Source organism: Melopsittacus undulatus, chromosome 8 (genome assembly GCF_012275295.1).
Source record: "Melopsittacus undulatus isolate bMelUnd1 chromosome 8, bMelUnd1.mat.Z, whole genome shotgun sequence".
Classification (NCBI taxonomy): domain Eukaryota; kingdom Metazoa; phylum Chordata; class Aves; order Psittaciformes; family Psittaculidae; genus Melopsittacus; species Melopsittacus undulatus.
This window is the reverse complement of record NC_047534.1, coordinates 34855714-34881428: the sequence shown is the minus strand read 5'-3', so window position 1 is coordinate 34881428 and position 25715 is coordinate 34855714. Positions and strand designations below refer to the sequence as shown.

The following is a 25715-nucleotide window of genomic DNA, read 5'->3' as shown; positions in this document are numbered from 1 at the left end:
TGTTTATTAAGTCTGATTGTGATAGAGTAGTATGTTTATATAAATGGATAGAAGGGATATGTTTATTTTAAGAAATATATAATATAATACATTGTACTTTTTAAGTAAGTACAAGAGGTAATCTACAAAAATCAAATATTCCTAAGGCTGATCTTATTATCCTTTGGGATCAGATTAGCGTAGGAGTCAGCCACTTCTCCGCTGTGGAAATCAGACCATACCTTGGCTGTTTAATATATAGTCTAGTATGTAACTTGACAGTAGCCAGATGAAGCTGTATCTGCCTGTATACTGAGCAATTAAGGAGGGATATGCTCCTAGGAGAAAGTTTTTTTAAAGCATGTCAATTAAGTGCTAGTTTACACCAGTAAGTTTTCTGTCAGTTTTCTTGTTCTGCAGAAGAAGTAATTATGTAAAACATGTTTTATCTAGAACTATGTTTTTCTAGAATACAGTCTTTTTTCCCTCATGATGTTTTATGATAATGAGTTCTACTCTCAGTATGAGAAACAGTATACTGTTGGCAGTCTTAAAGTTTCTACCTTGCTACAGTTAAATGTTTCATTTTGTATTACTATGTTACAAAAAAAAATCCATTCTACCTTCTCTACCACTTAGTTAACATGTCCTTCTAAGACATGGAGTTTTGTTTGTGGGTTTTTTTTCTTTGAATTTTTAAAATTATTCCCATATCCAGTTTAGAAGTTATTTTTCATTATTTTTGTCTTTAACTGCCTTTTAACCACTTCTCTACCTTATACATACTTTTGGTTTTAGGTTGCTTGAATCAAATGTAGGCCAGTATTTCAAGTAAGAACATGTTATCAGTTTTGTATGCTCTACTAAAATGTTTATAGATTTACTTTGTACTTCTTTGTGGTCAAACTTCTTAATTTCTTTTCTGGATGCTGACATGTTCCTGAGCAGTTGTTTTCATGAAGTTGTTGAATGTGTTACCCAATCTTTTTCCATTCCATCTTTTAAACCTCTGCACTAGGGAATAGCTCATCAGCAGAAATTAAAATTGGGGGTATTTGCTCTTGTTTGTTTGTTCATCTGTGTTTGTAAACATGTTACCTGGTTTCCTTTGTCCAGAGTTCATTTGTCTTATTAAAGTGTGTGGGTGGAGGGGAAGAATGTTTCTATGTAGTTCTGACCACCTTATCATGTTGTCTTTCCCAGAGCATTAATTACATTAAACAAAGGTTATTTTCTCACTGAAATACAAACATTCTGGATCAAAGGATTGAATGTAAACTTAGTTCAGAGTAAGGATGCATAACAGTCCCATCACATGCAATGCTACAGGCTTGGGGAAGAGTAGTTGGAAAGCTGCTCTTAAGTAAAGGACCCGGGGATGGGCTGATGGATGGCCATTGAACATGAGCCAGCTTGTGCCCATGCAAGCCAAAGCCAGCAGCATCCTGGCCTGTATCAGCAATAGTGTGGCCAGCAGGACTGAGATTGTCTCCCCCTATACTCAGTAGTGATGAGGCTGCATCTTAAATACTCCATTCAGGTTGGCCTGTCTCTACAAGAGACATTGAGATGCTCAAGTGTGCCCAGAGAAGGGCAACAAAGATGATGAAGGGCCTAGAGCACAAGTCTTGAGGAGTGGCTGAGGGAACTGGTTTTATTTAGTTTGGAGAAAAGAAGGCTCAGAGGAAGGAGATCTTATCACTGCCTACAGCTGCTTTAAAGGAGGTTATAGTAAGGTGGATATTGGTCTCTTCTCCCACCTAACAAGTGATAGGACAAGAGGAAATGGCCTGCAGTTGCTCCAGGGGAGGTTTAGATTGGGTATTACGAAACATTTCTTCACCAAAAGGGTTGTCAAAGCTTTGGAACAGGCTGCTCAGGGAAGTGGTTCAGTCATCATCCCTGAAGGTATTTAAGAGACCTGTAGATGTGGCACTTAGGGACTTGTGCTTGTGGTGGACTTAGCAGTGTTACGTTAATGATCTGACTCAATGCTTGTCTTTTCCAACCTTACTGATTGATTCTATGATTTGTGTGCCTAGCTTGAGCTTAGGAGAGTGTTTTGCTTGGCAAGATTCTGTTTAGATTTAGGCTGTAATTGGCAGATGCGTAATGCAAGGCTGACTTCCTTTGAGAACAGTATTGTAGCTTAAATTTTAAGCGTGAAGATTCCAGGTCCAGTGATTTAACAGCCTTATGTCTTACATTCTGCCACTTCATACCAAATAAGTAACTTTAGGAAAAAACTTTTAAATTACAGTTTTCAGTGCTTTTCTTGGGGAAGCTTTTCAGTAATTGAATTTAATATTTGATTTTAACATTGAGTGACACTGTTTCCACCTAAAAAATGTTTTAGCATGAATTTGAACTCGTTTGCTCATTCGGTGTTTAAGGGATCTTTATCAGTCCATAGCTAAAATATGTTTTAGTATATTTAATTATTACTGTTTCTGATAACTAAATTTCTGCTTAGGTATTATGGGTCCTACATATTATAAGAATTTTTGAGCCATAGTAGGAAAAAATCTAATCTTTTAAAAATCAACATGAGAAATCCTATATTCCCTGTGTTTTGTTTGCTCTGGGAGAGACAGGAACACTATGGAAATTAAATCTAATACTCTTAGTTCAGGTGGCTTCTACTTTGAATAAATATGCACAGGATTTAATGCAGCTAATCAGTTTAGAGACACATGGTGTTTGATTTTTTTGAGGTCCCCAACCTCCCCCGCCTCAAGGCACAGCAAACCAGGGGGTGAATGTAAGCACAAGGTGTGCTTTACAGATGCTCATTTGAAAATCCTAGAGTACAGTCTGCTGGGGCAGAATGGGGCAGCACTTGGAGGGTGTGCACAGCCACTGGGCACTGTGCTAAGATGCTCACTGTGCCTTTGTTAAATGTTCATGTGGGGGATCAGTGCAGTTAGTGTGCTGTAAATCTATGACCTGACTATCTTGGGTGTTTGTGCAAGTCCTTAAAAATGTTTTTAATATCCAGGCAGATGATATGAAAGGGAGAGATGTTTTATCCTGTAACAGAATTGGTAGAGTAATCCTAACTGGAATAGGTGTGGACTATATTTGTATTGATACAGCAGAACTATCTGCCTGTATCCTTTTTGAAGCCACATGAGTAAAGCAAGCTTTAACATCTGAAAAAGTCTTCTAAGAAGGCTGCAAATGCAGCATTGGAGAAATGAATAGGTTGTATTTATATATATATTTTTTTTTCTATAAATGTGGTCCAAGACTGACACATAGATAAGGTGTTTTTTCTCCTGGAATATAGTTCATATTATTGGTCTTTAATGTACTCCTCATCAAAAGCATTCTGTAAGGGTCAGAACAACTGGCTGTACTTATAGGAACAGCCACACAAAGCTGCACACGGAAGTGAGCCATTGACTCAAAATGGATAGATGGTACAGTAGGGGTGGCCCGTTACACTTCTACAATAGATGTCTAGTGTGTAAAGCTCTTTTCTCCATTCTCTTAACAAATACACAAAAAGCACTATACAGTGTCCTTCAGGGATGAACAAATACCAGATTTCTGTAGAAGTTGGCCTGTATTCTAATCCTTCCCATACTTTGGAGATTATCACATATAACATTAAAAATTCTTCCGCTTTTCCAAAGTAGAACTGTTCAAATCTTACTGTATCGCATGTAAGAAGACACTGTGCGTTGGGTTTTTGTTTCTGGCATTGTTCTTAAAAGGTGTAGAATAAGCTCTGTGCTTCAGCAGTTGTTCTCAAGGTGCTGATTTCCTAGGCAGCAGGTATAGCTTTGGTTCTGAAGCTCACACTGGAAGAAGTTCCCAAACAGGGCTTGCTTGAAAGTCAATGCATGGCACAACCATTGAGAGAGAATTATATGCATTACTGGGGAAGGTCAACTTTTCCTTTTTCATGATAGCTAGCCACTAGATGGACTTAACTATGGTATCAGACTGCACCCAAATTGCAGCACAGGTTCAGTTTTTAACTCGATGTGAGTTGAATTGTTTGACAGCTGTAGGAGCAGTTAATTTCTTAGGTAGACTAGATGTTGTGCTATTATGATACTTGACTTTTTTGATAACATATTAGGAACATTGGGATCTCTACAGAGTTTGCAGCAAAGCATTTGAATCATTCTAGCCCCTCTTTGATTTTATAATTTCTTTAGATACACCAGGTTTAATCCTGACTCAGGAGAATTGCTAATTCAATTAATTGATTTTACTTGTATTCTTCCGTTACTCCAAACTACTGCATTTTTACTGGCCTGATGCATATGTTTCTTGATAGCCTTGTGTGTTTACTTATTTCTGCAAGTTAGCTGCTTAGTGTTTTCCTTGCAGTCTGAATTGTACTGCTATAGGACAAAGAATACTTGCTGCTGCTTAAAATATGCAATAGTATTTGGTATTTGCTTTTGTTGGATCTGTGCTATAGTTTCATATATACCGTTGTTCATGGAGCATAAAGAGAAGGGGGATTTGTGTTTTGACATGGGATTTTTTTTGTCTTTGATTTTTGGTTGGTTTTTAAGCGTAATCTTAATTCCCCCATGGAAGGTTTCTCCAAGGAAATAGTCAACTTCATACATACTTGATGTAATCTCTCAAGTTGATATAGTGCTGAAGGAGAGCAGCTACTTGTTTCCAGGTTTGTATAGGATCTTCCAAGCTGAAGTAAGCACTGGGGAATTTTTGGCTGTGAGTTACGTCTGATGTTTGCCTCTGATTTAAGGACAGTAATTTACTCTTCTCCATGTATAAAACAGCTTGACCCACATCCCATTTGTGATGCAATATAAAATATGTTTTTTAAATTATCTTCTTAAATTTAGTTCTAGAAAACCAGTGGATTTGGTTTGTAAGCAAACTGACAAGTTAATGAAAAATTTTGAATTGCTACAGCCTGATTCTCCAACTGGGTCCGTGCATGTCTACTTATGCTTAGTCCTTTTATACAGAAGTAGAAATTCGCATGTCTGATTTGCTCGTATATAACTCTGATTCTTGTTTTGGGGCTAAAGTAACTCAAGTTCCTATCCAGGAAAAAATGATGTCTGACTTAATGCAGCTCTGGAAAGGCCTGTCTGGTGAACTTCCAGGATCTGTATCTTTGGTTTTGACACTTGGGATAGCAGGTTAAGTACAACTGAACCTCTGGTTAGCAAATGTGATAACTTAGAGCTAGATGGGACCCCATGACATTTATAGAGAATGGTGTATACAGGCATCATGTCTGCATGTAAAAGTTTTTTCTAGCCTGTTGTAAAACTTGGGAAGTTTGTGGAAGTCCTGAATCAAGTCTTACGGACCTGATAATCTGTCTTGCAGATGCGTGCCTGATAATTACAGGAAAAACTGATAAGTTAAATAGATACATATATATTTGTCTTTCAGGTCTCCTCTGCATGTTTAAAAATCTGTAGGTAATCAGCTATAGTGTGCCTGTTGGGTAGAAATTTACTTGTTTTTTTTCAAACCTCTCAAATACTTCCAGGGAAAGAAGATGACAGTTTGAATTTAATTAATTCACAACTGTTATTTAAGATTTCTGCAAGGAATTGCATTAAACCCGAAACCAAACACAAAATCCAGAAACAACAGCTGATTTTTGAAAATTCATAGAGGACATTGTGGCTGCTTTTATCACAGGATGGTAGACACAAACCAGTGTAGCCTGAAAAGCATGGTACTTCCTGTTAATCTACCCCTAGTTAACAGGGGAAAACTTTTAGTAATTAAAAAAAATAATTAATTGAATAAGCTGTATGGAATGGAATACACCAATTGTGCATGTACTTCAGTTTCCTATTACAGGTCTCCATATACTGAAATCCTCTAATTTACCTAGAGTGGGATCATTTGTGTGTTGTTTACCTCATGCTCAGCATGAGGGAATTGTTCAGTGAAAGGTGAACTCTTTAGTGTAATACATGATTTTTGCAATGACATTGTAATTTTGGTTTTGTAAGGAATAGGTATAAAGAAAATTATAGTAAGGAATAGCCTTTAATATATTCCAGTTAAGAGGTATTTGTTCTCCAAAGTCAGGGTATTGGTTCAACTCACATTTTATAAAGGTATTGCTCTTTTCTGTCACCTTTCTTGCACTGTTTTTCGTAAGACCTAGTGCTTCATTTTTCTTGTGTGCTTTGTAGTACTGTGCACCACAAATGGGTTTTCCGCATAGGTGACAGTTGTCTTTTTAGATGAAGGCAATTCCTCCTTCCTGCTGAAATAATGAGTGGTTTTATTGTCTTTTTTTTTTTTGTGTGGGTTTGTTGTGGTTTGTGTGGGGTTTTTTGTTGGTGCTTTGGTTGGCTGATTTTTTGTTTTGTGGGGGGTTTTGTTTGTTTTTTTTCTTTTTTTTTCTTTACTTGTTTTTTTTTTACTTTCTTTGTTACAGATGGACCTGCATATGCTTTAATGGGTTTGATGAACTTGAATTTTTAAGATGTTGCTTTACTATATTTTTCCTTATTTGTGATCATCAGAGTTTCTTTTTACCTTTCAGAAAACAGGCAGTACTTGAAGACTTGACAAATGCATCCCAGGTTGAAAAACTGCTGCATTCCTCCTCCTCTTCCTCCTTTAGAAAACTGACTTCTTTAAAGAGGTAAAATTGAATGTTGCACTTTCTGTAGTTGTTTTTTTTTTTTTTTCCTCAGGCAAAATGAACTAAATCTCAGCTTCTTCTGTACCAGGTCCTGTGTGGTTTAAATTAAATCCATGCCTCATTCTGATGACTCGTATCTGTTTCCCTATCTATTGAAAAGGATGTCTTGGGAAACATTTGTTTGCAGAAATCTATTTAGTTGTATGGTGTTACTTTATAGTATGATTTCTCAGCACTTCTGCTGCAGTAAGTCTCCCAAGTGTCACTTGAATTCAAATTAATGTTATTTCTGAATTTGGTATCTTTTGGGATGTTTAAGCATGCTTTAGTAATCTGAGGCAGTTCCTTACCCCCAGGGGTTTGTGTTCTCTGAATGACTTGCTGTCAAGGGCCATGTGAGATGCTGCATGTAACCCTGTTCATACAAGGTTGTTAACATTGAACTTGCAGCTTTCTAATGATTATTTTATATCTTACTTCATTTTCCATTTACTGAATACCTATCTATTTTTAAATACAAATCTTTTTAAAAAATCAAAGTATGTATGTTCTGAGACCAGAACAAGTGATTCCAGTCATGTAGTCTGGCTATTTAAAGGCCATTTATCATAGGACTTCCATGATGTAACTTTTAGATCAAACCAGTAATTTTTGCTTGAGCCTAAATTTTCAGAATACAATTTGAAAGAAAACTGTAGAAAATAAATAATTCACTTAATGTTTACCTGCCTTTTTCCTATAAATTTTGCAATAAATTCTGCAAATAGGAGCACTTAATATGTTCTCTACATTACTTGTATGAAGTTGCTAAACAAATGTTTATAGAATTAAAGATAATTATAGCAGTCTTCATCTTGTTATATGGCTGTAGAAATGTTTCTTTTCCCTATCTCACGTTAGGAATGTCAGAAAAATTTGTATTAAAGGAAAAACTGTTTATTAAAAGAAGCAGCCTTTGAAGCTGATGGGCATTTTTAATTTTTAGGAAAAATATAGCAAAGATACATGACTGTGTGACAGCTTTGTGGCATGTTATTGTTATATGGCAATATCACCAACAGCAGTATACCATAGCATGTCTTTAAAATGTGATGTCCCTTCAGGGATTTTCTCTTTATTGTTTCTGTTCAGGCAGCTGTTAACCTTCAGGTCCTGTCAAAAATAAACTTTTGATGAAACCTTAAGTCAGAATCGCCACTTCATATGTTTAATATGGCTTCAAACTGATCTTATATTTTACTGTATCCTCAAATTATTCCTTTTCAGGTCACTATTATATTATATATATATATGTGTGTATGTATATATATATATATATATATATAATATATGAGTATATATTGTATTCTGTCTCTAGGTTTAGGCTATAGCTTCATTTCACTTCCTAAGATGAAAATTTCTGGGACCTTGCTGACTTCCATGCATTGTCAACCTTTTCTCAAAACAAGCAGAAAGATAAAATGACCGTTGTTGTTTAGACTTACTTAAACATCAAGCAAAAGTGTCCAGTGATGCCTTGTATTGTAAAATTCTTGCTGTTGCCTTGAGAATTAAATCTGTGTGAAATTGAAAGATGTTTGAATGACTTGTGTACGAAATAGAAAATAGTAACAGCAGTTGTCCTTGCACGTTTTCTGTATTTTATTTTTAGTTTCTGAGAATTCCAGCATGCTTTTAGAAGAGTTAAATCTTGCTGTTTAATGGGAAGCCTCCCAGTTCTGTAAAAATGAAGTTTAAGGAGTAAAATCCTTCTGTTAGGATTTCTCATAACTAGGATTTCTCATAACTGGTTTTAAGAAACTTCTTTACTGCAATCTGTATCTAGAATTGTCATTATAATGTCTCACATGATTTGTTCCATGATGCTCTTTACTTTGTCTTTTCTTTGTACTGTATTTGGCAAGGAAGCAAGAATGGGATGATGCGTTTGTCTTAAATAATGTACATTTTGGCCTGAAGCACTCAGTCCTTCTTTTTCCTCCTCCTCCATTAATGTGCAGTACTTTTGACTAAAACTCTGACAAGTTTAATTATTGTTAGAAAATGGAACCAGTTGTCCAAAATGCAACTTTTCCTGTTTAATGTTATATAATTCTGTTGGAAATACGTTAACAACTTTTCATTGGGGTAGGATTTTACAAAACTAAGTTTTGCTGCTAGAACTCTTTATTTAATTTCTTTTTTTCTGTTCAAAAGGTGAGAGAAAAGCAAAAGTAATAAGAAAATGCTGGGATCAGAACGAGGTGTAGTGGAAGAATGGCTGTCAGAATTCAAGGTCAGCTGAGATGAATGATAATTACAGCACTGACTTTAAGCCACTGAACACTGTTTTTTGTTTTGTTTTCTTAATATCCATTAAGTAACACTTTAAATATCTTGCTCTTTCAACTTACAATCTTAAAGCATGGAAGGGTCTATGTAAATGAGTCAGCTGGTACATAATAAACAAATTTATTTTTATTGTTTATTATTGTAGAGCAGACTGCTGCTGTAACTATGTGGCTGTTTTAAAAGCATATATTTCTGTATAGATCAAGCTGATAGACTTTAACTAATGGCTGGATAATCTTGCCCAAATTTCTAATTGAGCAACTTTTCTATTAAAAAATCCCCCAACCAACCAAAAAAAACCAAAACCAAACCCCAAGCTAAAACCAGTAGAAATGTTTGGAGTTAAAAAAAGAATTAAAAAAAATATTTGGCTGCTGGGTTTTTGTTTTGTTTTTTTTGAGGTTTTTTTTTGTTTTTTTTTTTTGTCTTTTGTATGGTCTACATAAAATTAATTATGTTTTAATGAAGAATGTGAAGTATTTTTAAGATGTCTTGCATATTGAGAATTACTCAATGAAATACAGGATAATGCATAAACAAGAAAACCGTTTTTCATGACTGATATGAAATTAATCTCTTACTTAAATTAAGAATTAGTATTTCTTCACATTACTGATGATACATAGTAAGTCATTACATGCTGTTGGAAATTTGCCGAGTTGCCAAGTATGCAAAATCAACAGATGTGGTTCCTTGGTGGGACTTGAGGCTGTCCGTGCACATTCTAGATTATTCACACCTCTTAAATAATTCAGGTTAATTTGATAAGGACTTTGAAAAGTGCCTTTTAAATACAGAATACCAAGAAGGAGAGTCTGTATATCAAGCTGATGCTAATGGTTTTGTGAAAGTTAAATGTGAAACTGCTTTTGGATTTAACTCTGAAAGTTGGTGTGTACCCCCAAATTCTGTTCATATGCAGAAGTTGTGCTGATTGAATATTTACTGAACTTAAGGACCTTCTTCTGAATATTGGGATGAGACTAAATCCATTGTGGAGATCTTTAATGCTTGGAAGCGTTGATTTATCTGGGTAACAGTTTTTTGTTTTTTTTTTTTTTTTTTTTTCTTTAGGCATTACCTGAAACACAAATTTCCAGCTATGCAGCTACATTGCACCGAAAAAAAACACTGGTACCAGCTCTTTATAAGGTCATTCAAGACCCGAATAATGAGGTATGAGTCATTAAAAGAGATTTTTTGTTCACATTCTTATATCTTCACCTGTGAAACTAAAATTAGAGTAATTGAGAAATGGAGATGGAGAATAAGATTCTCCAATTCTTCCTAATGTAGTCTAACACAGGTATCACTCCTCTTTTTACTTTTTTGGTTTTTTGACAGTTACTTTAAGGACTTTCTGGTAAGACAGAACTTCATCTGCTCCCAGAAATACAGTTTATGCTGTCTGCTAGATTTTACTTGCACAGCTGACTGTTACACTTGATTTGGCGTGAGGTTTATTTTTTTCTCCCATAAAATGCCTTTCAGTCATAACAGAGAAAAGTAGGCCTTACAGTGAAAGTAAGACCGGTGTGCTTTCACCTGGTGGTTTATTGCAGTGGAAGATGGAATGAATTTATCAAATCCTATTAAAAGAACCAGGTCATGTTTTGCTTATTATAGTATCATGTTTGTGTAATTTGGTTTTACACTGCTGTGAACAAGAGCAGAACCAGGGCTCCAAAATATAAATATACACAATGAAAATTTAGCTTACCCTTGTACGTAATTCATTTTGCAAATGGCATTATACTGAGCTTTCTGTTCCATTGGTTTCTGCTATGAGAATTTCTGGGAAATTGTGGGAAATATAACTTATGAGAAAATTGTGTGTGTGCTGTTCTCTGCTATGTAAACTACTTCAGATAAAATTCTTCAAAATATTTTATTTATCATCTGTGATCTCCTGTATATTTATAAATTAAATGGCAAGTGTACATAGTAAGGAAATTATTTTTCTAAGCACAGCTCGGTTGCTTTTGGAAGCTGAATGCTTGATTGAGCTTAAAGGAGATTGCATAATGCTCATGCGATATAAAAAACAAACCAGCAAGCTTCACAGTTGTCAGCTTTGTTTCAGTGGTACAGATTACTTGCATAGTGACCTTTTTCTTGGTATTGAAGCCACCATTATTCTCTTTCCAACCTGCAGCCATCGTTGTTTCTGTTGTCTTTTGGTGTATATATGTATAATTAGGTGCATGTACTTCTGAAAATGTAGAAGCTTTCATTTGCTTTGAGAATAAGCATTTGATTCATTTTTTAATGATGAAAAAAAACTCAACCCAGGTTTGCAAAAAGAATATCTTCTTAAGGGTGGAACAGTAGGCTACGGGTATTGCACACTGCTTTTCATGTATATCAGGTGTAAGATAAGCAATCCCAGACTTGCAGGTGATAAATTTCAGGTTCTACTTGTTAAGGAATTATTTCTTTGTTGCATCTCTTCCGAATTTACTTGCTTTTAAGGCGTATAACAACAATAAATTCACTTTTTTGCATAATTCTGTGGCAGTATTTGGCTTTAAGTGAATGGTTTTTTTAAAAATACACTTTATAGGGCATTTTTGTTAGAAGGATAACTGATTACTTACGAACATGAAGCTTATGGGTAGACTATGCTAAAAATGTACTTGCTGGATTCTTAAACTTGTTGGACAAGTAATATCTTCAGTACAACTTAATCATAAAGGACCCATTTTTTAAAATTTTCTGGAAGGGGCAAATTGTTTACTACAGACATTATTTTTCTGCAGTTGCCCAATTTTGTTTTAGGTCTAGTAGTATTAATTTAGCATGGAACCAGAATGCTTAGGAATCAAAACATGTGACCAAGGTGTTTGTCTTTTTTTTTTGATACCTGTCTACCAGTTTGAGAGCTATCAAATGGAAGCAAGCCATACAGTCAAGTTCAGTGCAATTGTTACAGTTAACGTTTTAGCAAATCCCCTGACTTTCTTGAATATGGAGAAGATACTGACTGAAACAAAGTTACATAAAGAGTAGAGTGTGATCTTGCTCATAAACAGCTTATTTAACTGAATAATGGATTGATTTTTGCATAACATTTAAATTTTAAAGTAAAGTACTTTTGAAGTACTGAATTGTTGGCTATTTTTCAGATATTTAAAATTTTTGGAGTTGCTTTATGATTGTAGACATAAATGCTGTATGGATTTTAAGTTAATGAAGTACTGTAATTTAAGCATTTAATATTCATGTGGGGCTATTTAAATTTAACTAGGAAAACTTGGTCTTGAAATAAAACGGGATCACTTTGCAATGCCAAGCACTTCCCTGACTCTTCAAATAATAACTAATTTCACCCATTATGTTATAGTTAGGCCTAAAATGAGCACATTATTTTCTACCACTGTTGAATTCATCAGAAAGGCAAGCATTTTGAATCTTTGTTGTGCATTTTATAATACATTATGTTTAACTTCAAGAGATGGCTCTTAAAATATGGCAAACTTGCAAATTAAACCAAACTAAAGCTGTTAATCAGGAGTTTGGTTGTAAGAGACATTTTACCTGGGATTCTTTGGCTGACTGCTGTGCTGCTGCTCAGTTTCCTTTGACTTTGGACTGAAAGATATCCGCAGTTAGAAAAGTGTGTGCTAGTTCATGTATACACCCACTACTGGTGACAAAAGCTCCATTTCCTCTGTTTATCCAGTATCTTCTCAATATTTATATTCAGAGAAAATTAATTGGAAGAGGCTGGTTCTCTGAAAAGCCAGGTAACTAGGATGCAAAGAAAACATTTGTTCTTTCTTACAGTGTCAAGTTTTGTGTTTCCAGGTGGGAGATGGTCATAACTATATTTTGATAAGAAAAACTTGGGTGTTTGTGCCATTGAAAATACTTCTATTGTAGCATTTTCATGATGGCAGCTTTTTCTTGTGGACTTAAAGCTCTGAACATACCAAAGGAGTTACAGTAGTTGATACAAACAACTTTCAGGTTTTCATCTAAGTAACTTGTAGTTGTTAAATCCTCTGCTCAACTAATATGACTACCTTGAGAAATGAGGAGTATTTACATGCTTGCAGCACCAGTGATTGGATATTGCTTGTATCTTTCTATAGAGTATGGTTTCGCTATTTTTATAAAGAAAATTACAAAATATTTCTGTGAAAGAACATAGAATAAACTCAGTAACTGCTCTGGTTGAGTCTCATCTGACTTTAGCAAAAGTAAATTATTCTCTTCTGCTGTTTTTAATGGCTAACTTCAAAAGGAAACAGCTTTGGGCTGCTGTCATCTCTAATCTAATAGAAGCACCATTTATAGCAATGCTGCTGTATATATCTGGTTTCTGGTAAGATTTGTTTAGCTTTTCTTGCACCTGTTATCTCCTTGTAAATATTTTTGTATCTATTATTTCCATAGATTTCTCCTTCTTAGCTTCTTGCTTTTATTTTCTTTAAAAGAAAACATACAAATGCATTCAGTGATCTCTGAATTATTCATTAACCTTTTTTTTTATTTGAACATCTAAAATGTGTGAGGCTTATCATAAAAGAAAGATAGAGTTCTGTCTCTGAGGATTTGAACATTTACTGCAACAGATGGTTTTAATAGTATCACTTCTAGATAGGAGTTTCTGCTAAGTAAATATTAAGAAAGAGTCTACTTACGTATCTCTTGAACATAAAGTGCTATGTAGATATGAAATGCTGGAATAAATACACTAGATAAAATAATACATGCTGTACTTGATAGAGAAAGCTCTAGCCTCATTTTACTAAAATGATTACAATAAAAAATTTATGGGCTTCTAATTTCATGTAGATCCCAGAACAAAAATTAAGTGGAAAGGTATTTTACATATATGGCTTGTAAAAATTTTGTGTTCCAGATGATTGGACTTCTCTCATTCTGTATCAACATTGTCAGTGTCACCTTTATTCCCTCCCTCTCATGTGTGAGTCTCCCATTGCTTCAGTTGTAAAAACAAGCTTCTAACTAAGAGTAACTAGGCTGTTAATCAGAAGCCTTGTTACACAAGGTACTTAATACCCAGAGCCTTGTATAATAGGAGATCTGTCTGAGAGCAAAGTTTTATTCTATGTAGATGTCATGTTATGGCTTATGTAATCAGTGATTTAAAAATGGCATGCTTCACTGATGAGAATACTGTGTGTTAGGAAACAGACCTAATGCATTCACCCTTTTCTGGGTGATGCTCTGTTAAGGCAGCTATTTTGGTAGAAAATTCTGTCAGATTGATGTTTTGTACGTGTAATATGTGAGAGTAGAATATGTAAGTCTAAATATGTGTATGTGAAGTTGCACAGTCATACAAATTTACGGCATTGCACGTATACCAAACATTGAAACTAATCATCTGTAACAAAAGTCTGTCCCTCTGCTGATAGCAAGGGACTTCTTCAAAGTGGGTTTTTTTTTTCTGAGGGGATGGACGTTTCACAACGAACAGCAGAAGTACATCTTCATACAGCATAACAGAAGAGTGAAAGTGAATTCTACAGGAAATTCTGGTTACTAAGATTTTGATTAATAGATAAATTAGGGAAAGAACATTGCTCTAAAAAATTGTATACGTAATTTAATTTTAATATTAACATGGTAAGGCCCTGGAACAGGTTGCCCAAAGAAGTGATAAATACTCCATCCCTGGCGGTGTTCAAGGCCACATTGGGTGGAGTCTTGGGTGACACGGTCTAGTGCGTGGTGTCCCTGCCTGTGGTAGAAGGGTTTGGAACTAGATGATCTTGAGGTCCTTTCTAACCCTAACTATTCTATGATTCTGTATGAGAGCTAAATAAAGCATATGTGGTTATAAAGAATGCTTAGTTGATATTCTGGCCTCTATTTTCTATGTAATTCTTCTGTATCAACATAGATGCTTTAGGTTACATGGCTGCCCCCATCTTTCTGGATGTTGAATTCCCTCCTCTCCCTCCCCCCCCCACTATTATGTTTTATGGATACTGAACTAATAGTTTGTCATTATAGACTCTTAGAATAGCAGGGATTTTCTTGCGCTTGTATCATACTGACTTGATAAGGGCCTTATTTGATTGTTCTACCGAAACCAGCTAATCTTTAACCTTTGTACTTTTAGAAACATTACAACAGCACCATGAAAGTTTTATGGTGCACATAGTTCAAGTCATGTGTCTGTCACATGTCTTAAATTAGTACATGTATGCAAAATAAGTCTCATACTGAGGAATAATGTTCTAAAAGTACAAGATTGTAGTGTTTTTAGTAAGACCACATTTCCCAGTACTGCATAGCAGTGCCACTTGGGTCTGTCCTTACAGATTTTCTTTAAAGGAATGTAGATATCATTTTGGTTCATTCACTTGTTATCAAGGAGCATCTTTTTTACTGGCTGCAGTACCTATATGATATAGCCCCTATATTTGCTGTTTCATTCTCCCATGTTAGAGAAGCCTGACAGTAAAGTCATTAGCCTTTTTGCCTTTCCGTAGCTCCTGGAGCCTGTTTGCCACCAGCTGTTTGAACTGTATCGTAGTTCTGAAGTTCGGCTCAAGAGATTCACACTGCAGTTTTTGCCAGAATTGATCTGGGTATATCTGCGTCTTACTGCCAGCAGGGATAGGCAGAGCAATGGTTGCATTGAAGCACTGCTGCTTGGCATTTACAACTTGGTAAGTGAGATGAGTGGGAATGCATGAGGCAAACTTTGATCTGAGGTTTTGCATCACTGATCACTAGGAATAAAGTAAATTAGTGAAATTATATATTTGAAATTATAATATGCTTACATGAAAGCATGTTTAATCTGCAGAAAAGCACAATGTAATGGAGGTTTAGTAAGAACACATTTACAAAGGTTTTTTTTTATAATTTTTTATGATAATCTTTTGGGGACAGATATTTTAACTAAAAAGGATCATGTCATGGGCTTTATTGATCTTTCTTATACTTCTGTTTGTAAGGAAATTAAGTATCTCTCCTTAATGTGGAAAAATACAGCTTTCTATGGAGATGATCATCAGGCTAGTATGCTTGGTCAATCTTCCTGTGCCACTTCCCTCCATCCCCCCTCTTACTCTGAATATGTCTTTTTAAGCATAATTTGAAGCTGAAACTACTCTGCATGCTAGTGCTTAGATCTGTGTGTGTGTACATTTGAGGTAGATAGTTGTCTTGAGTGGAACAAGTAAATTATTTTAAGAATAAGTAAATGTACCTGTAGATGATAACATTTGGCTGTTAAATGTAATTTTTTATATCCTTACCTTAGCCTGGAAATGTTTATTGTTACAATGTTATGAGGCTGTTAGATAAGTTTAGGAATACTGCCAAGATAGGCATTCTCTAATGGGAATTTCTGCATTACAGGACTTAAAAACATATTATACTGAAACATTGCTCTTCCCTCTACTAGGAAGGGTTTCCTTCCTAGGTCACTCCTAGTAAATCCCTCCTTTAAACTGTGTTTTATGTTTCTGCATACCATGAGACACAGAGCAGTCAAACTGTGATTCTTAACTTTTTTATGTGTCTGTAGATCAGCTCTAACTGGAAGATCCAGTTAGCTTGGATTTATTCAGATAGAAAAAAATACTGGAAATGGCTTGCTGATTTTTTTTTTTTAGTAGTTTGCTGGTTTGAAGTAGCATGTTTGTCAGCCCTTTTCTCAAGGGTCCCTTTGCAGTTCCTATAAAAGTCCCATTGGTGATTCATATTTTTCAAAATGCAGTAATTTCTTGATTCTCTTGAGATTCAGGAAGGAAAAGACTACAAAGTAAACAGTGGCTCCCACTGTTTTTGATTTTTATTTTTTTCCCTGAAGTTGTGGGTATTTTTCTGCATGTACACTCAGACTGAAAGAGGGAAGTTATTTTCTTAAAGTGGAAGACAAGGATAAATCTTTCGGGTTCTGCTGCATTCTATCAACTGTCTCCCACTGTGATCATTAAAGCCTGCTACAAGTACTGTGATACCTTGGACTAAGTTTGTACATAAACTGGAATGATTACAGCTCATTGTTTGGAAATTTGCTGTACAAAGTGAAAAGGCAGGATTTTAGACTCCTTTTCGGTATAGTCTTATATAATTGCTCTTAGTATGTTTGCTTTAAAAACTGCTGCGTTTGCTTATCTAGTAGCCTAGCAACTAGAAAATCTGACCAGTTTTGAAAGCTTTTTGAGAAAACATTCTGTGTATTTCTTGTGGACAGAATGCCTGAAGAAACTTTGGCAGTTCCCTTGATTTCACCTTTTTCTGTGACGCATTTATTACGAGATACTCCCATTGTCAGCAAGTGATTAATCAGCCCTTATTTGCCTATATCCGTTGGGCTTAAAGTTTATCCTTGCTCTACTATCCAATTCTATTATAAATAAATATTATAATGTAAACGTGATCTAGAAAAGCTTTTTATTATTTTTGGTTTTGATGAAGTCATGCTGGTCAAGGAGCAGTACTGGCTTTACTAGATGTTGCAGACTGATTCTTGAAAACCGGCTGTGATAGAGGTCTTTCTCACTTATAAAAGCTATATGTAAATTTGCTTGTATTCTGCAAGTGTTCATAGACCTTGGGGTGTGTATTAAGAGCCTTACTAGATCAGTACACCTATCTTACTTGCTAAATGCCTTCTAAGAGTTGAAAATTATTCTAAGTCCTATCTCCTTTCATCTGTTTGGCTTTTGATTTTGTTTTTTAATGCAGGAAATTGCTGACAAAGATGGAAACAACAAAGTTTTATCTTTCACCATCCCTTCATTATCTAAACCCTCAATATATCATGAGGTAAGAGAGCTGCTGTAGTAAATTAGAATTGGATCTATTAGAGGAATGAAAACTGGATCCATTTGATGCAGCAGACCTTTTTAGATGCATCTTGTTGCAGTAAGTTTTCAATGTCAGTAGCTTTCAATTAGTGTAATCTAATTCAATAGCATTAGTAGAAGAAAACGTAGATCACAGAATGCTGAAGAATCTCTGACAGTGCCCATTTTGAGCAGATTTTAGTTGTGTTTAGTTGCAACTATTTTTTTGCCTCTTATGTGTAAGTATAAAAGTAGTCTTCCTTCTTCTAACTCCTTCATAATAGGATTTTGAGCTTGGAGTCATGTTTTTTCTTTCTCTACTGTTGCTATATGAGAAATCTATGCAATTATGACAAATTTACTATAAATGGATATGTGAATCAAAGTTGAAAATTGCTCTCACCTTGCTCTATTGCTGTAAGCATGGAAGCTGTTTATAATAATGAAATCAGGTAATGTTTTTAGATACACTGTATTCTGGAATAATCTTCATTTTTAAAGGTCACAAGACAAATGAGTCTTTTGGCTTGGGTCTTTAGAAGTTTTAATGCTGTTGGGAGCCTTTTACTTACGACTTGATTTCTCCCTTTTCCCGTCCTTCTCCTTTCACCTACTACTAGCCCTCTACTATTGGGTCCATGGCTTTAACTGAAGGAGCTCTATGTCAGCATGATCTCATCAGGGTAGTTTACAGTGATCTTCATCCTCAAAGAGAAACCTTCACAGCACAGAACCGGTAGGTGGGTGTGTTCTGACATTAGAGGTCCTTCACTAGGCAGACAACAAGTCCTTAAATACGAAGACCAAATGTATTATCTGCTCAGTCCTTTTCTCAGCATTGTTTGGAAATAAATCTAGGAACAGTCCTAGTAATCTTGAGGTACAGTACTTTTATTGTTTATTCCAATTTTCGATGTTTTTCTACTAGTTAATTTAGAAAAGAGTAACTTCCCTGTTATTTCTGTGTCTGCCAGGAATATCTTTGCTTTTTATGTCTGCAAACTCACATTTTCCTGGAAGTATAACAAAATTCAGCTTTGGCTCTGAGGCTGTGATTGCTTTTTCCACAGGAAAAGGGGGATGGAGCGAAGTGGATAGATAGAACTAGGGATGAGAAAAGTTGCCCTGCTGTTGTATGACTGCCAGCTGTACCTTTGTCTAAAGCCAGCTGCGGGAAAACTAATGATAATTTTTAATGCATTGCAGACTTATTCAGCTCTAACTTTGTCCAAATATTATGCTCTATGCCATTTCTTCCATAGCTCCTGCATGTGCTAATGGTTTTCAATAACAGTAATTTTTAAGAGTTTAATACTGAACCTTTAATAGTCTGTTTCAAGTTAGTGAATTATAATGAAAGAGAATTTCAAGGTCTGTGTGTTTACTTCTGACACTTTTTCGTGTGGGATATTTTTTGAGACTAAGTTGTACAATTTTTGTGTTAAATTCTGATGAAGTATTAAGAATTTAAACCATGCAAGGTTTTGGTCTTGTCTCTTTTCAGGTTTGAGGTGCTGAGCTTTCTTATGCTGTGTTACAATTCTGCTATAGTATATATGCCTGCCTCTTCTTACCAGTCCCTCTGTAGGATGGGTTCCAGGTGAGACATTTGCCTTTGAAATAGTTGTTTGCAGGCTGCATCTAGACTTCTAAATATTCATCCAGCAAAAAAAGAGTTAATTTTCGCTGTGTTTAATAATGTAAAATATTTAACTCTTGGTCAGTCTTGCAACTTAACAATAAATTTGAAGCTGTGCTTGCATTTGCATACAGATAAAACATATGGAGCATCTTACTGCTGCATGGGCTTTCATTCTAGTTATGTAACTTTGTTATTTGTAAAGGAAAAAAAAAAGGTAGTTTTGGGGAAAATTATCTGAAGGAACCCAGGCTGATTTTCATTTTTTGGATTTACATAGCTTTCAACCATTTTTCAGTACGATCAGCTTACAAACACTGTGAGGAATACCACCAGTTTCTTCTCTTCTTTCCCAAATACTAGTCTCTTGCTTCTGAGGATGATTTATACAGAATGCCTGTACAGTGTGCTGGGTTTTAGTGGTTTGTTTGGGGTCTTGTGTGTGGTGGTTTTACTATTTTTCCTTTTTTTCTTTTTCTCTGATAACAACATTCTACTTCCTAGAGAATTCAGTACTGTGCTTTCTCAAACTCTTATACATGCCCTTTATATAACCTTTTACTTGAATAGTCTTAGAAGCATCTGGTTGGCAAAGATCCCTGCTTTTTGTTCTGAAAAAAGCTCAATTATATCTGATATTCTCATGTGCCTGTTTACCAGCACTTTTTACTAAAATTAGATAAAGTCTCTCTCCTGCTACCCCCAAACAGAAGAATCTCTTGAAATGTTTTTTGATTTAGCTTGTTTTTTCAGCACAGTACTGCCATGAAAGAAAAGCATTACATGCAGTTGGGTTTTTTATTCAGAAGGATCAGACTAATTTCTAACAAAGTATGTTCTGTAGTAACACACCTATCCAGTTAAGATTATAGTCTGTTTTCTTTCCCGTGATTTCTGACGGGAATGGGTGAATTTTTGGTATGCTTCCATCATTTTGAGTTGAGGCTATGCTAAATTTGCCAAATATGTTGAATTTTCCTGCATCTGGAAATTAGGTCCCCTCTTTGGGTAGAGAAGAGAGACAACATTTTATGGGCTTGGGGTTTTTTTGTTGTTTTTGAAGCAGTGCAGCAGTTATTATGTATTAGTTGGCATGTGTTGCTTCGATGATGATGATTCCAGATATCAAAGTTAAGAATAAATTATTCTGGTTTTTACAAAGACTCAGTGCTGCGCAGTATATGGCAAGGCAGGCCTTTTTCCAAGAGTCAGAAGTAGTTTATTAGAAGGTAGCTGAGAGCAGTTCTCAGTGCAGTATCAAGAATACAGTATCTGTGTTATCTACCTTTAGGTAACAGGTGATTGCATATTGGCATCACAATTTGTATGGGAGATGACATATTTCTCTTCTGTACCACTGAAATCTTTCCTTTAAAGAAAGTTGGGTTTGGTTACTAAATTTTTGGGAGAGTCTCCTACTTGGTGGCTGGCAGCTTTCCACCCTCATATCTTAGAAGCTGATATGATTTTAAGAAAACAGATGGAGTTAGTGGCTAGATAGGAGTAACACTGAATTACCAGCACACTAGATCTCAAGGCACTGTTACAAAACTGCTTTAATTGTTGGGAGAGCAACATAGGAATGTTCTGTGTTGTGTACTTACATTTTGAAAAATGAATTTTGAAAAATTAACTAAAATCTCTATGATGTGGACATTTGTAGTCTTTGTGGGGTTAACGTTTTGTTAAAATGGTGTGTTTTTTTCAGGCTGTGTGTGAGCGGATTTCCGCGACAGCATGAGAAACGCTGGAAAGAACACTGTAGTAGAGTGGTGTTAGACCCTGACTTCATGGTGCAGCTGCTCACAGGTGTTTATTACGCCATGTAAGTGGATGGGGGTTTTGTATAAAGAGAAGTGTCTGGTTTCATATGAATTAAAAGTTAAATGCTATTTGGTTTATGATTGGAAAAAATAATTGTTAACTCACAGTGCAAGTTTATAACTCGGTTAATGTATTTCCCCATTACTTACTCAGTCAGCTGATAATTTGAACATGTCTGTCAGCACTGAATTAGGTGATGCAGGCCAGCAGTAGGTGCTGGAAAGAGTTAGGCTTCTGGCTTCATCTTTTCACAAGTTTCTATTACTACCAGACACCTTATGTTCACGAGTGTAATGAGCTTGGATGCCAAGATAACCTGATGAAGTGCAGACCTCTTGAATGTCAGTAGTTTCTAAGGTAGCAAAATCCATTTCTGGTGGAAATTCAGTTCTGCTAAGTAGTGTTAATCTTCACATTGTGGCCCCATAGTTGGGTTTTGTTGTTTTTTTTTTTTTTTAATTCTTTAAGTTTGTCCTGATTATGGCATCACCTTGGTCTTGCTTGGAGGTGACAGGGAACAGCTTTTTTATTATACCAACAAAATGAATAAAGAATGTTTTGTCTATCCTTTTAAAAGAAGTACAGGGGTTGGGGTATACATACAGTTGATGAACTTTCTACATAAGCAGATAATTGAAGTGCTGCATTTTGGCAGAAAAAAGACAAGTTTGAGTTCATAAGATAAATAGCCTTCTTTACTTTTTAGATATAATGGTCAGTGGGATCTTGGCCAGGAGGTATTGGAGGACATAATTTACAGAGCACAGCTTGAACTCTACTCACAGCCTCTGCTGGTAAGAAACAATGCATTTCAATTTATGGCCATGATAAAGAGAAGTAAAGATGTGTTTCTGAAGTGGATTGGTAATTAAAGCATTTGTGGCCATTTACTGCAGTCCCAAATACAAGTGGCTTTTAACAGCTGGTGTTTTCAATGTAGCTATTTATACCATGATTTTGCTGCTTGAGTAATAAGCTAGGGTGTTGGGATCTCCTAGGACTCGCTGATGCTGAAAGCTAGGATTTTCTAATGTATTACAGTGGGATCAAAATGTATGTTGTTTTGATATAAGCTACCAATGAGAAATTCACATAAGCTTAACCAAATGGTTGTATGTCATAGGACACTGGTTACAAAAAAGGTGTTTTCTTTGCTTCTGGACCTTCACTGGGGGCTGACAATACGCTGTGTGGGTTAACTAGTAATACAGTAAAAAAAGCAAAAGCAGGATAGGTCTTATTCTTTACCTTCTTTGAAGGAGCAGAAATAGAATGGAGTTTATCTGATTGATTGGGAGTTTGTCAGTTTCTGCTATACTTGCTATTCTGATCATAAAAAGAGAGAAATTAAATGGGGAAAGAGGTGAAACTGGGCTGGATGCAGGTGAATATGATTTGAAAGGATGAGAAGGTTGACATGAGGAATTGAGAGATTTCATTTTTTGTCACAGGTAGAAAGGAGTATCAAAGTAAGAGGGAAAGTTAAGCAGAATAAAGTAAAATAGAGTATTGTCTCAGTTGCTACATCAAAATTGTGGTTAGAAGACTTTAGTGCTCCTCTCAAATAACAGCAGTAAAATTTTACCGCTTTTACTTAACTAAGAAAGGAGTGGATTGGGAAAAGTCTTTTAATCTGGCCATCTGAAATACCTCTCTTCTGCAATAAATTGCATAAAATTATTCTCTTGATGAGTTAATATTGGCTATAAAATGTATCTACAGGCTTTCTGACACTGCTGCATTTTAAATGCTTGGTATCCTCTTGCAAGTGACTCATCACTCCATCAGACTGAAAGTTTTAATTTAAATATTGAGCCTGCTGAATTGGGCCACCCAATCGAACTACTGCCTTTAAAATGTCTGTAGGATGATCTGGAACTTGATGATACGACAAATTTCAGACCTCATTGTTCATTTCTAAGCAGTTTGTCCTTAGAGATTACTAAGAATCTTCTAGAATGTCTTTAAGTTTTTCCAAAGCTATTGCCTCTTTATCCCATTACCTGGTGTTGGTGATGTCATGACATCAATTTTTCCCCCTTCCCCAGTTACCAGCTTTTTCATGCATCCATGTGCACGCACATCTGTGGGTTTTTCTTCTTAATACTCTGATCACTGCCTTCCTTCCTATCTTGTTTTTTGCAGTTTTTTAAAAGCAGCTCTAAGAAATGGTCAGTTTTATAAAAAAGTGACCTGTGTGTCCTTGGCCTCATGCTATATATTCAAGGGATTTGATGTTTTAAAATATTGGAGTCCTTTCGCCTCACTGCATTCTCCAGAAGATGTGTAAAATTCGCAGCATTATAAAATTCTGTATGTTAAACGTAGAACTATGGGCACCAAATAAAATATTATCTAAGCAGCTTCCCAGATAAGTTTCCAGTTCAGCCTCTGCCTAGGATTTCCTAACAGCAGCAAATTCTTTGAAGTCCATTTAATATTCAGACAAATCCTTATGTAAGGATTATTTTAAGGTACCTATGCTGAAGCTGTTTGTCTAATTATATATAATAAATGGGAATACCATTAGTCATTACTGCAGCGAGAACCATCACAGCCTCTGTGTTTGGGTATATTCCTTGGAGAAGGATTTTTGACACTATACTTTATCTATACTCTTTATTTAAATAGTTTTAGGTTTGTGGAATTAAAAAAAAACAAACAACAAAACTGTGCTGAAATAGCATCAGAAAGCTATGAAATATCTGTAATGGAGTTAAAAAGCTGTAATGTAAGAGTGATCTTTCACTGTTACCCAGAGGTGTGCTAGAAAGGGCAGGAAGTAATACTTTTACCAAGAAAAGTCTTTCACTTGTATTGCTGTTAATCATCACTGGTTATTGGTTTCATAGTCATTAGGCATCCTAATCACCAAGACTCAGTAGTACTACCAAGCTTGCTTGGACCTGGGGATTAGCTCAGTTCCAGTCAAACTTTTCCTCTGAAAGCAAGGTTTCTGCACTTGTTTCAGCTGGAAATCTCCATCTTCAGTGAAGATACACACAGGTTTTCTTAACCTACTACACATGAAGCATGGTCAGCAAGTTCCTGTTGTGACAGAACCTTTTCTAGTATATTTTATTGAGGTACTTCCTGCTTTTGTTGGATGTGGTTTTCATTAGAGCTCCTTTCTGATAGGCAAGAGTGGATGTCTGGCCTGAAACAAGCCTTCTTTTGTCATCAGTACTTGCAGACTTGGGTTGCCAAGTTTGAATTGTGGTGTGTGTTTGTTTTCTTACCTTTCATTGCTGGATTAGACATAGTGAGCAAGTAGTTACCATATCCTGAAGGAAAACAGTTTTGTTTTTTTTCTGTCAGAGAAGAGCCATGACTCATTCAAACTGGTTTAGATTGTTCTACTGTTGTGCTGATTTTTATCTCTGTGTGGTTCTCCTCATTCCCCAGAGGTACAATTTGTAAAAGGTTCAACAAGCAGAAGTACTGTCATTTTTCTGATCCTGTTGCAGAAGCTTTTTGCTACTAGCTTGTAGATTTTAATTCTGCCTATTGAGAAGGTTACCTATTGAAAAGAGGGTGTAACTAGTGACTAGAAGATGGGAAGGCAAATCAGTGTATACTGTTGATCTGTTGTGGTTCAGTAAAGCAGAAATGAGTTTCTGAAGTCTTTAATGTGGTCTAGGATAGGGTGAGTGCATTTTGTACCAGTTCAAGAGGATAGCATGGAAGAAGGCCTATGTGTGAATAGAAGAGCTGTTCACAAACAGATGTCAAGGCTGAGAAAATTGGCTAGAAAAGGGCAAATTAGTGTTGGACAAGTGGAAGGCAGAATTATAAGGAGCATTTCTGTGATGATGGCAATAATCTTTTGTGCTGGTTAGAAGTCAGACAGGAAGACAGTGGAGGAGATGTTTAATGGTTAGTTACAGCATCTCAACAGCATCTGGAGATCAAAATCAGATATATGACTGCCATTCCAACTCACAGGAAAAGTCTTTGATTTAATTAATATTGTGCTATGTGTGGTTTTGCTGTTTGAAACAGTTTTAATTTCTTCTCATGGTTGATGAGTGGTTTGCCTGTTACAACTTGTAGGAAAGCCACTTTCACTTTGTTATAATGTGAATAAACATCTTTAAGTTATGGCATGTATGCCATATGCATTGGTACAGTCTTTTTATCAAATGTTATCGGAGATTTTCACAACACAAATTTCTGCCAATAGGGTCTGTTCTAGTGGTTTAGTACATTTCTCAGTTTGTGTTTTTGCGAATAGTAATGAAAAATTAATTAATTAATTAATCAGATTTGGTATATGTAGGCTTTGGGAGTTCAAAAAATTTGTTGGATGTCCTTAACATATCCAAGGCCTCGGCAGCCTCAGAATATCAACAAAATAATGATGATGTTTTAAAAGTGCATTAATTCTGTTACTAGGTTGACGGAAACACATGCAAATGTTGCTTACAGCATAAAACTAGGAAATGCCTAGTTGTAATAATACTTCATCAGCTACCCATAAATTTTTAAACAATTAAAAAATGTGTTCTAAGAAAAAGAACATAGTCTAAAAGGAAGAACATGT

The 25715-nt window shown here is 35.6% G+C and overlaps 1 protein-coding gene across 1 annotated transcript in view; it reads left to right on the top strand.

Annotated features, from left to right (window-relative positions):
- The window catches only part of HYCC2 (hyccin PI4KA lipid kinase complex subunit 2), a 56953-nt gene that overhangs the window by 15746 nt on the left and 15492 nt on the right, over positions 1-25715 (top strand). Inside the window, exons 3-11 of the mRNA XM_034065158.1 lie at positions 6494-6595; positions 8792-8870; positions 10001-10102; positions 15397-15576; positions 17609-17689; positions 18330-18445; positions 19214-19309; positions 21057-21173; positions 21879-21966. Coding sequence (XP_033921049.1) covers positions 8820-8870; positions 10001-10102; positions 15397-15576; positions 17609-17689; positions 18330-18445; positions 19214-19309; positions 21057-21173; positions 21879-21966 — 831 coding nt within the window. The 5' untranslated portion in view covers positions 6494-6595; positions 8792-8819. The remainder of the gene's footprint in view (positions 1-6493; positions 6596-8791; positions 8871-10000; positions 10103-15396; positions 15577-17608; positions 17690-18329; positions 18446-19213; positions 19310-21056; positions 21174-21878; positions 21967-25715) is intronic.